Genomic DNA, 15,114 nt, shown 5'->3' on the forward strand with positions numbered 1-15,114 from the left:
ACTCCGCCTAGGCTGCACTGTCGAGTGCAGCTTGCCCTGCGCTCAGTGAATCTGCACTCGACTGCTCCGCCTACCCTGCACTGTCGAGTGCAGATCCACTGAGCGCTCAACACAGACAGCATCGTCAGAAGGAAAGTTGATAAAATAAATTAAAAATTTTGTATTGTTCGATACATATGCGTACCGAACTGCACTGTATCGAACGGTTCAATATCGATACGAATATCGTTGCACCCCTACTGTTTATGGGCCACTTGTACATTTCTGGACTATGCGATTTGAAGCCAAACATCGATTCTTTAAACGGATTGTGAGGCAGACTGGGTATAGAAACATCCTCATGACAATGGCGAGAAAACACCAATCGATGATTGCATATCATACCCACGATTACAACCACCAAAGGCCAGCACTGTCAGTGTCCCAGAAGACTCAAGTGGCAGTCGATGTTCTAAAAGACAGCATTAAGGAGTCCCTTGCAAGGAAGTTCCCCAGGGAAGACTTTGTGAACATGACGAATAAAGCAACCATTTTAGGCACAGACTATAATATTGGCATGATGCTGCCGTTTGGCTCAACAGGAGGCCTACCTGACTTTGCAGAAATCCATCAAATAGTCATTGTGCACAGAACTCCTGTGTTTGTTCTGAAGTTGCTTAGAGGCTGGTACTGTGAACACCTGAGGAGTTTCAAAGTAGAGCCCACAGGAGAGACAGAAATCCTTAAACATTCTGAACTGAAAGAAACATGGCTGCATACAATATAGCAGATGGCCGTATGGTGTCCCTTAAACACTTCATTTGCACATCAGAGTAAGTGTAATGGGTTGATTATTTCTGTTATATCAAATGTTTGTGCACTTATTGAAATTATTGAAAAAATATATTATTTTACCAACAACTTTATGGGCAGGCATCCTGTCTTATTTGTTTATTGTAATGTTTATTTAACAGGAACAATACATATAACTTTGAAAAAGAAAATAGAAGCATGTGATGCACACTTAACCCTCCTCTATTCTTCTTCCCTTATCTCCCTCTTCTTAAAATGACAATCAAAAATTATTTATCCAAAATTCTACTGAACTAAATCTCTGCTTTTATTTCTCTGGCAGAAGATAATGAAGAAAATATATGCATGTAAGCTTATCAACTATTAATAACCTGTCTCAATTTCTTTTCTTTCTCTGTCTCTACAGCTGAGGAAACACAAACCAAACAACAATGGCAGTTCAGTTAAGAGTCGTTTTAGAAGAACACAGCATTCAAAAGTTGACACTTCCAACAGGAATTCCTAATACAGTGGATGGGGATACATGGGGAATTTGGACTGCTATACAAGACAAAGACTTTGACAATCAGTTTTTCAGTGTCATCTCAACTGCTGACTTGTATGACAAGGCCACTGTTAAAGTGATCCTTAAAGAGCCAGTAATCACCCTTGACTTACAACCAGTATGTGAATCAGGATCATCGTCTGCATTGAACTCTTCGACTTCAGTGAGCACCCATCCTGCAGGTACTACTGAAACGGACACCTGCCCTGCCAATCATGATGCACCCTCACAGGTGTCTGACTGCGCATCGTCAAGTTCCAGTGACACCATCATTCTCCCTGATTCATGTCGCCCTGCTGCGTGGCCAGTGCCATTTCAGTTTTCCCGAGACATACAACTAATCCTCGCTGAGGCAAACAACTCATATCGCAACACTGGAAGACCTTTCATGGATGCCAGTGTTAAATCAGCAACAATGCAAGACCTTGCAAAAGTAATTTTTAAGTACACTGCTTACCCAACCAATCAGCAGATCCTCTCAGTGGCTGAAGCCTTGGTTTCAAAGTTTCCGTGTCTTAGCCAGGATCATTTGCCGGCTTATATGGCTGGCTGCAGCGCAGAAAAAACAAGATGCACAATTACCGTGCCAAGCTAAGAATTGAAATTAATGCCTTAAAAAGGAAGCATCCAGCTGATGCAGTGCCATCAAAGAATGTAAAAAAGCCAAAAAAAAGCAGAGGTTAATTATCTCCCTCCGCATCCTACTGGAGAAACCCAAGAGACACTGGAGAAAGAGAGGCTTGAATTAATTTATGAAATAACAAAGAAAAACAACGCAAAGATAATTGCAGATAAAATGAATAAAACGTTCTCTAGCCGAAGACTTGGAGTGGTCAGCTTCTGCCCCTCTGTGGGTGAGTTAAAAGAAAGGTGGCCAGCATTATTCACTGAGGCTCAGGTGAGTATGTGTGATAACTATTCCTATCCACCAAAAAACAAATGTCAAACAAATGTCAACAAATTGAAATGTCATTTTTTTTTTTGTCCCCTTACTTCTTAGCTCATCGAAGAGTTCAGACGCATCACCACAGTTTCTTTGGTGGAGACATTCATGCTGAAACTTGATGAGTACACACCAGGTCTTTTGCAGCTTATGCCTGCCAAAGGAGGAGCTGCTGGTTCCAAGATGAGACCTCTGCTGGACACTTTGAATGACCTATGTTATTTGACTTTTTTCACAAATATGTAATTATGGAGGGCTGCAGTGGGTAGCAAGAAGGTCCTGGGTTCAAATCCCGGCCCAGGGTCTTTATGCATGGAGTTTGCATGTTCTCCCTGTGCATGTGTGCGTTCCCCCCGGGTACTCCAACTTCCTCCCACAGTCAGAAAGCATGGCTGTTAGGATAATTGGTTTCTCCAAATTGTCCTTAGGTTTGAGTGTGTGCGTGCATGGTTGTTTATCCTGTCTGTCTCTATGTTTCCTTGTGATTGACTGTCCAGGGTGTACCCAGCTTCTCACCTGTTGAAAGCTGGAGAGAGGCATCAGCCATGTTTTTGTTTTTAAGTAATTCAGTCTTAATGTAAGTAAAGCACTCGACTTAGTCTTTTCACTAAGTTGTATCTCCCTACAGACACAGAGCATTGAGAAGAAAAGGGATCTCCTTATCTGCTGCCTCATTAGCTACCTCGGGGAAAGACAAGAAGATCTTTTTCATGACTGCCAGGTTTGTCATATTGATAACAGTTTACTTATTAACTCAAGGGATCCTAATGTTCTTCTCTCCTGTCCTTTCCTATCCCCTGTTCTCCCCTTCTCCATTCATCTTCTGTCCGCTCCCCTCTTTAGATCAACTGAAATATATTGAAAAAGCATCTTAAATAAAATAAAACGTGTGCATGCTTTTTGTTTCTTTCTTTTTAACACGTAGGAATGTGAGGATTACACAGACAATATGATGAAGGTGATCGTGATCCACATCATGGCTGAGGAGGATCCATCAGATGTGTCCATTGTGTGACTTGGGAAACCAAGTGATGGAGGGATGTGGAAGCCGAACAAAGGCATGTGTACTGCTGATGGGACTGATATATGCCCTCAACCTCGAATATCCGAAGGAGCTGAAGAACACATTTGACACTTTTCAAAAACTGTTTTTGGAACTTGACGGGGCGAAACTACTGAACAAGGTCCACGGCCTCAAAAATAAGCTTATGCAATGCATACACCTTTCCCCTCTTGTTCCCAGAGGACATAGCTTGATGGAGCTGTATTTTTCTTCTGACAGCAAGCACAGAAACTATTGAATGTTGGTGTTAGTGTTCTGTTCTATCTATCCATATATATGTTTGATAATGTACATGCACAGAAACAACCTTGTAGAGTTTCTGTGCTTTTGGCTTTTAAAATGGACTGAGTGGCCTTTGAAAGTGTTGTCTGCATTAGCCGTTGTGTTGCACTTTATTCTGTATTTTTATGGAATAAAAACATTGAGATGAGGAACCATTTGAATATCTTTTTTGGGGGGTACATTTTACCTTATATGAATAGGTAATGTTTATCAACTGATAATAATTAAATTTTATTACTAATTATCAGGTATTACCAACTAGCAAACAAGAGATAATTTTACCTAATTTCAATGAGTAAGTAGCTGTTGAATGTATACATAAATATGGGGTAAATTTTACCCAATTTAATTAAGTATTTCATAGCTTTTTATTGAAGTTATTTTATACACAATATATTGAACTAAATCTACCCCAAAAAAGTCAATGCAAATTGTTACCTCAGATTTATTGGGTAGATTCTGTAGATGACTTCTTACAGTGTATGTAATTAAACTGAGATGTTTCCTTTAACCTCACCAGAAATGGGAGTCAGTCCATGGTCACATCACAGCTTTCTGAGACAGATTCAGGGGAGTACACTCTGACCTGTGAATCTAACAATGCCACCATTTCCACAACTGTGATTCTTCATGTAATGAGTGAGTAACAGCTTCTCATCTTCTTTCTTCTACAATACTCAAACAAACTCTGTTTGATCATAAATGAGTGATAATAAAATGAATTTAATTGTTTTCTTTGATGTTGTTTAGAACGTCCAACAAAACCACAGCTGATGCTCGATGATGTTGACGTGTCAGATACTTCCCCGCTTTTTAAGTGCATCTCTGAGGGTTTCCCAAATCCCAGAATCAAATGGTCTGGGTAAGATGCTTTAGAATAGCAGCACTTCTTAATGTCTGACTTCAGATTAAATCATTTAGAGGGATACTTTCACAAGCTTTGGTAATAATGTTTTTCATAGACACACCAACCTGAAAAATATGGGTATTAGACAAGGTTTGATAATAATATATGTCAGAGACACAGCGCTCTAAAAATATCGTTTTACACGACTAACAATGGGTTTTTTTCTCTGTTTGAACAATAACAAGGATGGACAATGGAGTTTTAAGGGTAGTGACGGAAGGACAGAGAACACAATATCAAGCACTGAATATTATAATAGAGGAATGATGTGCTGTGCAACCAATGCTGAAGGACGAGAGTGCTCCCAACTGTATGACTACGGTAACTGGATTTAAATGAACTAATAACAAATTTAATACATCCATAAATTATTACAGGAGTTAATTTGAGTAAAATTTGGTTCAAATACTTGAAGTGAAAGTAACAAAACTGAGATTCACTAACTAATCTCAGAGAAGCAAATCACAAATGTTGACCACGGTATATCTTTCTGACTTGAGGCCCTGATGTGTGTTTCAGACTTACAGAGCAGCGTAATGAACAAAAATGAGGTATCTAATGTCACCCTGAGCGAAGGTCAGTCTCTGCTGCTTCGCTGCAGAGTTACAGGATTCAGTCTGAGATCACCTGTGTGGGAGAAAGGAGGAAAACACCTCCATGTCAGGACATTATCATGTAAACCAGAGAAGGAGGAGGCGGTACAGTAATGTCCTGTAATCAGGGAGAGTTTCCTTAAACTTTCTTGTTATGTTTGTCAGAAAACTGACCGACCTCTTTAATATTCCTCAGTCTGAGACACAAAGTACTTCATTGATAATCATCCTCACAAATAAAATCTGGGCCAAAGTGTATCATGTTATCTCTCCTGTAACATTTATCTCCAAAAAAAAAAAAGTCTGTACAACTAGATAAGTGTAGACAAAAAAACCTTTTCATGAGCAATTCAGTTGAAGTCCAGCACACTATGTGCTCAGTGCTGGGATATTGCTTGAATTACAAGATTTCAGTCAGGAAGCCTATTGGCAGCATCTATGCATCTTCCTATGTTACCTCAGAAAGATCTTCCTGATTGAGGATTCCAACAGGAAGCAAAACAGTTCCATTTAGGAGGGACAGAGAGGCACCCTGGGATAATTCCCCATCGCCCGGCAGACAGTTTTGTGTGATCAGGTAAGGCCAATATTTCAACCCTGTTTGCATTCATCTGTGGTCTTTTCCTGTGTTTCTAGTTGGAGGTGCTGTATTTCACCCGTGAAGGCAGTTTACCTATTCGATGTATGGAGTAAGTTACATTACCAGTACTTTCTTAACATGACCTCACTTTTATAGCTAAAGGTAAGTTGAGTCCTGTTATTCTGCTTGTGTGTGGATCACTTTGTGCAGATAAGGAGCATTCTTTCTCAAGCCAGTTTCGCTCTCCTGGCTCCCAAGTCTGTGCACCACCAGAGCTCAGTGAAAAGACTTCTTTTCTTAAGGACACATTTATGTTGAGTTTCCTCTTTTTCCCTGACCTTTTTTTTTCTTTTTAATAATAGTTTGAATAATTGTTTAAACTAAAGATTCAGTTTTCTGTCTCTCCAGCTGTTTTGCTGCTGTGTGCTGTTGGGCTGCTCTGCTCTGATGATGTGAAGACTCCAGTCTGTGTATCCAGTCATGAGGTAAGAGCTGTTTTAAATAAACACTGAATTCTTTGATAAGCCCCTGTTGAACAGTCATAACTCACATTGATATAGTATGGGATTGATCTAGTAATCAGTGATTATTTTACAGTTTCCTAATAAAGAGGAATTAAATGTTGGCTCTTGTTTTTCAGGCAGCATGTTTGCTACCAGCTGATTATCTGAATCCATCTGGTCCCATCAGTAAAGTTTTGGCTGTGGGTAAGTGTCAGAGGATTTTTGTTTTTAAAGGTTTTATTATTCATATAATAATCAGCTAAGAGTGTTTATATTTCTGTCTTGTACTCAAACAGCTGCATATTTTAACTGCTGGCTCTCTACTCTATAACGGAAACTGTTTGCCTTCTTATTAAATGTCAGCAGCAGGAAACCGCCACCCAAGAGTAAGAAACGACCTTGTGGAGGATACAAAGTTCTTGAGAAATCACACCTGCTTGCTTGACAAGATAAGCATGATATTTCCTTTTTTGTATGCTTCCTGCTGTGTATAAATAAAGGCAGCGAGCTGCTCCACGGGTGTGAATCTCTGTTGAGGTTTCACCCGTGCACGTTAAACTGCTGAAGTGTCTGAGTGTTATTTCATTACATCTGAGTGCTTGATAAAAGAATCTCTAACAGTGAGAAACTCATCATCTCCCTGGAGGGCCTCTCTGAATCTCTTGTCTGCCACTGGATCAGAGGAGAAGACCGAGTAATGACAGCGTAAGTGACCGTCTGTGTTTCTGTTTGGGTGCTTTATATTTCTATGTATTTAAACTGAGATGTTTCCTTTAACCTCAGCAGAAATGGGAGTCAGTCCATGGTCACATCACCGCTTTCTGAGACAGATTCAGGGGAGTACACTCTGACCTGTGAATCCAACAATGTCACCATGTTCTCCACGACTGTGATTCTTCATGTAATGAGTGAGTAACAGCTTCTCACCTTATTTCTTCTACAATACTCAAACAAACTCTGTTTGATGATCAATGAGTGACAATACAATTAATTTAACTGTTTTCTTTGATGTTGTTTAGAACGTCCAACAAAACCACAGCTGATGCTTGATGGTGTTGACGTGTCTGATACTTCTCCCCGTTTTAAGTGTGTCTCTGTGGGTTTCCCAAATCCCACAATTACCTGGTCTGGGTAAGATGTTGTCTTTTACATTTGTATGCAAACTTTAGAATAGCGACACTTCTTCTGTCTCATTTTAGACTGGATCATTTAGAGGGACACTTTGTTGGGATCTGTGGTTAGGATAGGGTATCAGACAGCACAAGAAAACAGCAGGTAAGTTGGGGGAGGGGGGTTTCTCATGGAAAAGTGGAACATTCACATAAGCAAAGGAGCCAGGCTTCACTGTTTGTAGTTCAACTATCCAGCAAAAGAGTCTGCCACTATCTTACGTACGGCTACAAATGAGGATATCAGGAACATGTATGTGATTTTTCGCACAGAGGGCAGCAACACGAGACGAGTACCACACCTGCAAAAAAAAACACCACCACCCCCAAACCCAACTCCCACCACCACACACATACAGATAGTTAAGAAGAGAGAGTGAGTGTGCAAGAAGAAAGAAAGTGGTCAAGACTGAGGGACTATGACAGTTTCCCACCACTAATAATGTGATTTTTCTCTGTTTGAACAGAAACAAGAATAGTGATGAGGCAAAGATGTTTAAGGGAAGTGACGGAAGGAAAGAGAGCAAAGTATCAAGCACTGAATATTATAATACAGGAATGATGTGCTGTGCAACCAATACTGAAGGACAAGAGTGCTCCCAACTGTATGACTATGGTAACTGGTTAGAAATTAATTAATAAGATGTTAAATAACTCCACAAAGAACGTGTCCATATATTGTTACAGGAGTTAATTTGAGTAAAATTTGGTTCAAATAACTTCACTTCAAGAAGATCCAGAGATTCACTAACTAATCTCCGAAAAGCAAATATTTCTTACTTGAGGCCCTGATGTGTGTTTCAGACTTACAGAGCAGCGTAATGAACAAAGATGAGGTATCTACTGTCACCCTGAGCGAAGGTCAGTCTCTGCTGCTTCGCTGCAGAGTTACAGGATACAGTCTGAGATCACCTGTGTGGGAGAAAGGAGGAAAACACCTCAATGCCAGGACATTTTCATGTACACCAGAGAAGAAGGAGGAGGTACAGTAATGTCCTGTAATCAGGGAGAGTTTCCTTAAACTTTCTTGTTATGTTTGTCTGAAAACTGACCGACCTTTTTAATATTCCTCAGTCTGAGACACAAAGTACTTCACTGATAATCATCCTGCAAATGATCATTATTATGGGGTTTTTCTTCCAGATGTGCATTAAAAATGACTCATATTTCGGTGTTCAGATGGCCTACCTGTCCATCAGATCAGTGAGAGAGGAGCACAGCGGCACATACACCTGCACGAGTGCAGATAAAAACTCAAAGTCTGTTCATGTTAATGTCTCAGGTCAGTAGACTTCATTTCATGTCATTATTATTTGAAACTGTTCCCACTGAATAAATCTGGTTTATTCTTGTGTTTCCTCAGATGAAGGTTTCCTCTCTGCACAGCTGGATGAGACCAAGATCATATCAGCTCAGGAGGCATCCAGCACCTGCTTGCAGGCCACTGTTTCCTACCATCCTGTTCTCCAGTACTGTTCCTGGGAGACTCCTGACAAAAACAGGACTAAATGTGTCAGGGAGACATGGGTAACACAGCACAGGTACTTCAATGACGCAAACTGTCATCATGTAGAAGTGTAAAATTATCCATTCATTCACGTTTTTCATGAGCAGTGTAATCATGTGATATGAGGACTGTAATGAACTGTTTCTCAGGACTGTGAAGCTTTGTGATCCACTCATATCAGGAGATTATAAGTTACACCTGGAGGCTGGAGGACAAAAGGAAACAAAGACCATATCAGTGTGTGTTGTAGGTGGGTTAATGTAACCTTTGTTACAGTTGTATTATTACTTAAATTTAATTATAATTTATATTTAAAATGTGAGATTGTTTGAGATCATCTGATTTTTGTTCCAGATGAACCAAAGTTCAACTTCTTGTTTAATAAGGATGATGGTACCCTCAACCTTGAGACTGTCAGTCTGGTGCCAGCAAACTATACCTGGATGTTTTGCTCTAAGTCCAATGACAGGTATGATCACCTGCACAGCCGTTCAGCTCAGAGAGCATTTTAGCTCTGATTATTTAAACTCCTTTTACTTTGTTTCACAGCTGCAGTGAAAGTGACTCATCCTGGGATGAGGTCCCAAATGCATTTCAAATAGATTCTGATGTTTCCTGCAACAAGACGGTCTTCTTCTGTTTGTCTACCACCACTATGTCCGGTTGGTTAGCCACCACCATTTTGTCCGTCTGTATCTGGAAGTCCCACAGGATCTTAGCTCGGTCATTCTCCACCACCCTTGGGGACGTCTCCCATTTTGACCTCGGGACTTCCAGGTTATACTCGGCACAGATGTTCCTGTACACTATGCCGGCCACTTGGTTATGGCGTTCCATGTATGCCTTGCCTGCTAGCATCTTTCACCCTGCTGTTATGTGCTGGATTGTCTCTGGGGCATCTTTACACAGCCTGCACCTGGGGTCTTGCCTGGTGTGATAGACCCCAGCCTCTATGGATCTTGTCCTCAGAGCTTGTTCTTGTGCTGCCATGATTAGTGCCTCTGTGCTGTCTTTCAGTCCAGCTTTGTCCAGCCACTGGTAGGATTTCTGGATATCAGCCACCTCCTCTATCTGCCGGTGGTACATACCGTGCAGGGGCCTGTCCTTCCATGATGGTTCCTCGTCTCCCTCCTCTTTCTTGGGTTTCTGCTGCCTGAGGTATTCACTGAGCACTCGGTCAGTTGGGGCCATCTTCCCAATGTATTCTTGGATGTTCGTTGTCTCATCCTGGACTGTGGTGCTGACACTCACCAGTCCCCGGCCCCCTTCCTTCCGCTTAGCGTACAGCCTCAGGGTGCTGGACTTGGGGTGAAACCCTCCATGCATGGTAAGGAGCTTTCTTGGGGTGGCTGTAGCTCAGGTGGCAGAGCAGGTCAGCCACTAATCAGAAGGTCGGTGGTTCGATCCCAGGCTGCATGCCAAATGTCCTTGGGCAAGATACTAACCCCGTGTTTGCCTACTGGTGGTGGTCAGAGGGCCCGGTGGCGCCTGTGTCCGGCAGCCTCGCCTCTGTCAGTGCGCCCCAGGGCAGCTGTGGCTACAATGTAGCTTGCTATCGCCAGTGTGTGAATGTGTGTGTGAATGGGTGAATGACTGAATGTAGTGTAAAGCGCTTTGGGGTCCTATGGACTAGAAAAGCGCTATACAAATGCAGGCCATTTACCATTCTTGTCTTTATGTCAGTGGCTTCTATCTCCTCCTTTGGCCAGCCTATTACCCCAGCAGGGTACCTGATCACGGGCAGGGCGTACATGTTGATGGCCCGGATCTTGTTCTTACCATTCAGCTGACTCCTCAGGACTTGCCTGACCCTCTGCAGGTACTTGGTGGTTGCAGCTTTTCTAGCGGCCTCTTCATGGTTCCCATTCGCCTGCGGGATCCCCAAGTACTTGTAACTGTCCTCTATGTCTGCAATGTTGCCTTCTGGTAGTTCAATCCCCTCAGTTCTGACTACCTTCCCTCTCTTTGTTACCATCCGGCTACACTTCTCCAGTCCGAACGACATTCCAATGTCATTGCTGTATAGCCTGGTAGTGTGGATCAGTGAATCGATGTCTCGTTCACTCTTGGCATACAGCTTGATGTCATCCATGTACAGGAGGTGGCTGACAACTGCTTCGTTCCGTAGTCTGTATCCGTAGCCAGTCTTGTTAATGATCTCACTGAGGGGGTTCAGGCCTATGCAGAACAGCAGTGGAGACAGAGCATCTCCTTGGTAGATCCCGCACTTGATGGTGACTTGTGCTATGGGCTTGGAGTTGGCCTCTAGTGTTGTACGCCACATCCCCATTGAGTTCCTGATGAAGGCTCTTAGGGTCCCATTGATCTTGTACAATTCTAGGCATTCCAGTATCCAGCTGTGGGGCATTGAGTCATAGGCCTTCTTGTAATCAATCCAGGCAGTGCACAGGTTGGTCAGTCTGGTCTTGCAGTCTCGGCTGATTATTCTGTCTACCAGTAGCTGGTGTTTTGCGCCTCTGGTATTCTTGCCAATTCCTTTCTGTGTCCCGCTCATGTATTGACCCATGTGCCTGTTCATCTTAGCCGATATGATGCCTGACAGGAGCTTCCATGTAGTACTGAGGCAGGTTATTGGTCGGTAGTTGGAGGGGACCGGTCCCTTCTTGGGGTCCTTGGGGATCAGGACCGTCCGGCCTTCAGTTAGCCATTCCGGGTGTCTCTCGTTAACTAGCAGCTGGTTCATTAGTGCTGCCAGACGCTCGTGGAGTGCAGTCAGCTTCTTCAGCCAGTAGGCGTGAACCATGTCGGGCCCTGGTGCTGTCCAACTCTTCATACTGGAGACCCTTTCTTGGATATCTGCCACTGTGATGGTTACTGGACCCTATATATATATATATATATATATATATATATATATATATATATATATATATATATATATATATATATATATATATATATATATATATAAGCATTATACCTGAAGTACAATATGTTTTATTCATTAAAAGAAAAGCTTGTAATCATATATTTGTGTTAATCATGTGTATGTGTCACGGGGTGGAGAGGGACAAGTTACCTAAGATATTTTTATTGTGCATGTTTGGTTGTGTTTTACTTTCTTTAATATTGTATAGTGTTGTATTCTTATGGGTTTTATTGCCTGTTTTATGGTATTCATCGGTGACTTGTCCTGGAAAGTCTCCGCCCCTCTTTGATTATGAACCCGACACACCTGTGAGGTCCCGGAGGCCAATAAGAGTGATGGGAGACGAGAGAGAAGAGACTGATGGTGGAGTGAGGACTGGGAGAGTGAACGGTATCAGGCGGTGGCGGCGGCCACAAGCCCAGACGGGCTGGTGCCGGTTGGTTTGCCACAGGAAAGCGGTGGCAGAGTTGAGAGCTCTGCCCATTCGGGAAACCGGAACAGAAACATTGATAGGGCGGCGAGACGCCGCCGGGTTTTCCCTTCTAAGGCGGCTAGAGTTGGCTAATGCAGGCACCAGCGCGGAGAGCACCAGCAGGAGGACCAGCGCGCAGAGGCACCAGCGCGCAGAGAGCGACAGTACCAGCGCAGAGAGCGACAGTACCAGCGGGGAGAGCGGAGACAGCACCAGCGGAGGCTACGAGACGGCTGTGCCGATTTCCAGTTTTAAAGAAGCGGCGGGCGGAGTTGAGAGCTCTGCCCACCCGGGGTAAGTCTCTGACTTATCCCTTTTTTATGAAGTAAACCTGTCTGGAAAGAATAGTGACTGCCGCTTCCTCTCCTTCTTCAGCATATCAGGACGTGAGTGCGAGAGGGAGGCGAGGACTCCGCTGGTTCCTTTGGTTATACCACTTGCTGGATTTCTTAGCTCCCTGGGACTTTTAGGTCGTGGCGCAGGCCACTGGACTTTTTAATATTGTGTTTTATTGACTTTTATTGTGCTACCCCTTGGCCAAGGTTGTTTTAATTCATTTTGCATTTTTAACTATTTAAATATAATAAATTATATTTTTAATCATACAGTTTTAAATCGTGGGCTTTCCCTTGGCGGCTCCACTGCTCACTGGAGGAAGGTTTCCTTCCTTCGCACAAAACCACTGTGGAAGTAAAACCAGCCTTCCGGTGTTCCAGATCTACTGGCGTTTAGATCAACTGGCGTTGGTCGAACAGATGTGTGGCATTCTTGCGTTTCAGGAGCTACTACCGACAAACCAGCAAAAGAACGCCAAATGTGTCACCTGTGACACTTGTGAGGTTGTCTCAAACACACTCCGTCAGTCTTGATGCTGTTGAACAACAAAATGTTTAAAAATGTGGCGAGTTTACCTGGTGATATCCTCATGCGCAACGCGATCGCGAAAACAGCAAACAAGTAATACCACGCCGATGTTGTTCACAGGACAGCAAGAGTAAACGATCGGGAGACTCTTGTCGTCGTTATCGTTCCCCTTGCACGGTTTATTTCTCCGAATTCAAGGTTTTTGCTTCACAACTAAAGCGAGCAGTTTACTTTGTGCACTAACATGGAGTCGAGTCAACCAGCGCCACCTCTGGCCAAGTGCCACAGCCTACAGCCAGATCAACTTGTGACACACATCTGCAGCACGTTTGATTTCGTTTCATGCACAACACATTTGTACCTTTCAATTGTGTCTGTTTGTCCCTAACCCTAATGATATCATATATTCCTTATTGGCCTACATTTGTACAAAATTCCAAATTATATACACAAAGTCATAGAAATCACCACTCCAATTGGTCATCATGATTTTGATATTCTTTTTCCATAACAATGAAATACGCCTTGGACAAATATGACACGTCAATATTTCATTAGTGTTGTCACATCACATCCTGTAAGCATCGTTTGTCTGTGTCCTTTCTCTGGAAATTAATATTTCCAGCCAATATAGGCAATCCATCAACATGGCTGGAGAGTTGGTAGTTATATACAGTCGGTATAAGTGTGGTTAATCCAATGAAGATTTGTAAGGAGATGGCAGTTACTTTGAATTCACAGCAGTTACACAGTGATTAGTAATAAACAGCCAGTGAGAGTGAGTGGATTTAAGAAAGTCAGTGACTCGGGTGTGTCGCTTGGTTTGTCATCTGTTTGTGAGACTGGAGGAGACGTAGAAATCTGTTTTAAATCTTAGTTAGGAAGATTCCTGTTTGAAAACAAGCACTTTTTGTGAGAAATGCAAGAAGTACATCTGCAGAAAGCACACAGTTACATTCTGTCCATCATGTGGACAAAATCGAAAATGTTGAGCATTGAAAAACTGAGAACGCTGGGCAAGTTCAACAGAAATGTGTTTGTAAGAACGAAAAACCAAATTGTTCCTAAAATAGTTATGGAAAGTCACTGTTGTATGTCTGTGTTCTACATGTTAATCTGATGGGAAATAAAGTTGCTATTGTTTTATTGCAGTTTTTGGATAATTCTGAGTGGATTTACACAGTACGGATCTAAATGACCCGCAACAAAATCAATGTCACTTTTTTGTTTTTCAACATAATACAAGGGTTAATTTCCAAAACTTCCATATGATCTTCAATTTGTAGCAGATCCACTATCACACAGCAGCTGGAGCAGTTTCAAATGGAGCTCAGTCCACTACTACCATAGCCTACTACTAGATTAACTTGTGACACATCTGCACCTGCTGCTATGATCACATTGAGTAGAGGCTGAGTGGCTGCACTTACCCCTGGTACATCCAAATCTACCCACAAACATGTTGAAAGATGCAATGCCAGCAATGTGGATTGTCAACACTGAAAACAATCAGTAAGCAAAGACAACAGGGATCACTTTTTTCTGTTTATTTAGCATGCGCAACATTTGTAGTCGCCTTCTGCACAGGGGAAGTCCACACACACTGTGTGGTACCACTTTCCACAGAAGGTGCATTCAATCTGCAAGATTGAATGAGATTGTCAGAGTCATTGTCTGACTGTTTATTACTAATCGCCTGCTGTACATTCACAGTAACTGCCATCTCCTTACAAATGTTTATTAGTTTAACCACACTTATACAGACTGTATATAACAACCAACTCTAAAATGTTTGTTCGCAGAGTAAAGACACAGACAGACTACACTAACGACATGTGATGTTACAACACTAGTGAAATATTAGTGTCATTTCATTCATTTCAAAGGTTTATTTGCATGACGCACAAACAGACACAATTGAAAGGTACAAATGTGTTGTGCATGAAACGAAATCAAACGTGCTGCAGATGTGTGTCACAGGTTGATCTGGCTGTAGGCTGTGGCA

The 15,114-nt window shown here is 42.4% G+C and overlaps 1 protein-coding gene across 1 annotated transcript; it reads left to right on the forward strand.

Annotated features, from left to right (window-relative positions):
• Positions 1-6,729: 6,729 nt before the first annotated feature.
• LOC113028998 (receptor-type tyrosine-protein kinase FLT3-like) lies at positions 6,730-12,543 on the forward strand. The gene is made up of 11 exons (XM_080305832.1): positions 6,730-6,912; positions 6,991-7,115; positions 7,227-7,338; positions 7,844-7,992; positions 8,181-8,359; positions 8,556-8,658; positions 8,740-8,917; positions 9,033-9,133; positions 9,238-9,352; positions 9,433-9,571; positions 12,046-12,543. The coding sequence occupies exons 1-11, from the start codon at positions 6,905-6,907 to the stop codon at positions 12,541-12,543; spliced, it is 1,707 nt and encodes a 568-aa protein (XP_080161958.1). The 5' UTR covers positions 6,730-6,904.
• Positions 12,544-15,114: the final 2,571 nt, after the last annotated feature.

The sequence above is a fragment of the Astatotilapia calliptera genome, chromosome 9 (assembly GCF_964374335.1).
Source record: "Astatotilapia calliptera chromosome 9, fAstCal68.1, whole genome shotgun sequence".
Taxonomy (NCBI): domain Eukaryota; kingdom Metazoa; phylum Chordata; class Actinopteri; order Cichliformes; family Cichlidae; genus Astatotilapia; species Astatotilapia calliptera.

What these genes read in the sequence shown, in the direction of transcription:
- LOC113028998 (XM_080305832.1), top strand. An exon ending in TGTTCATGTTAATGTCTCAG is followed by an intron (nt 8,659 to 8,739) that starts GTCAGTAGACTT and finishes GTGTTTCCTCAG; the next exon opens with ATGAAGGTTTCCTCTCTGCA. An exon ending in CATATCAGTGTGTGTTGTAG is followed by an intron (nt 9,134 to 9,237) that starts GTGGGTTAATGT and finishes TTTTTGTTCCAG; the next exon opens with ATGAACCAAAGTTCAACTTC.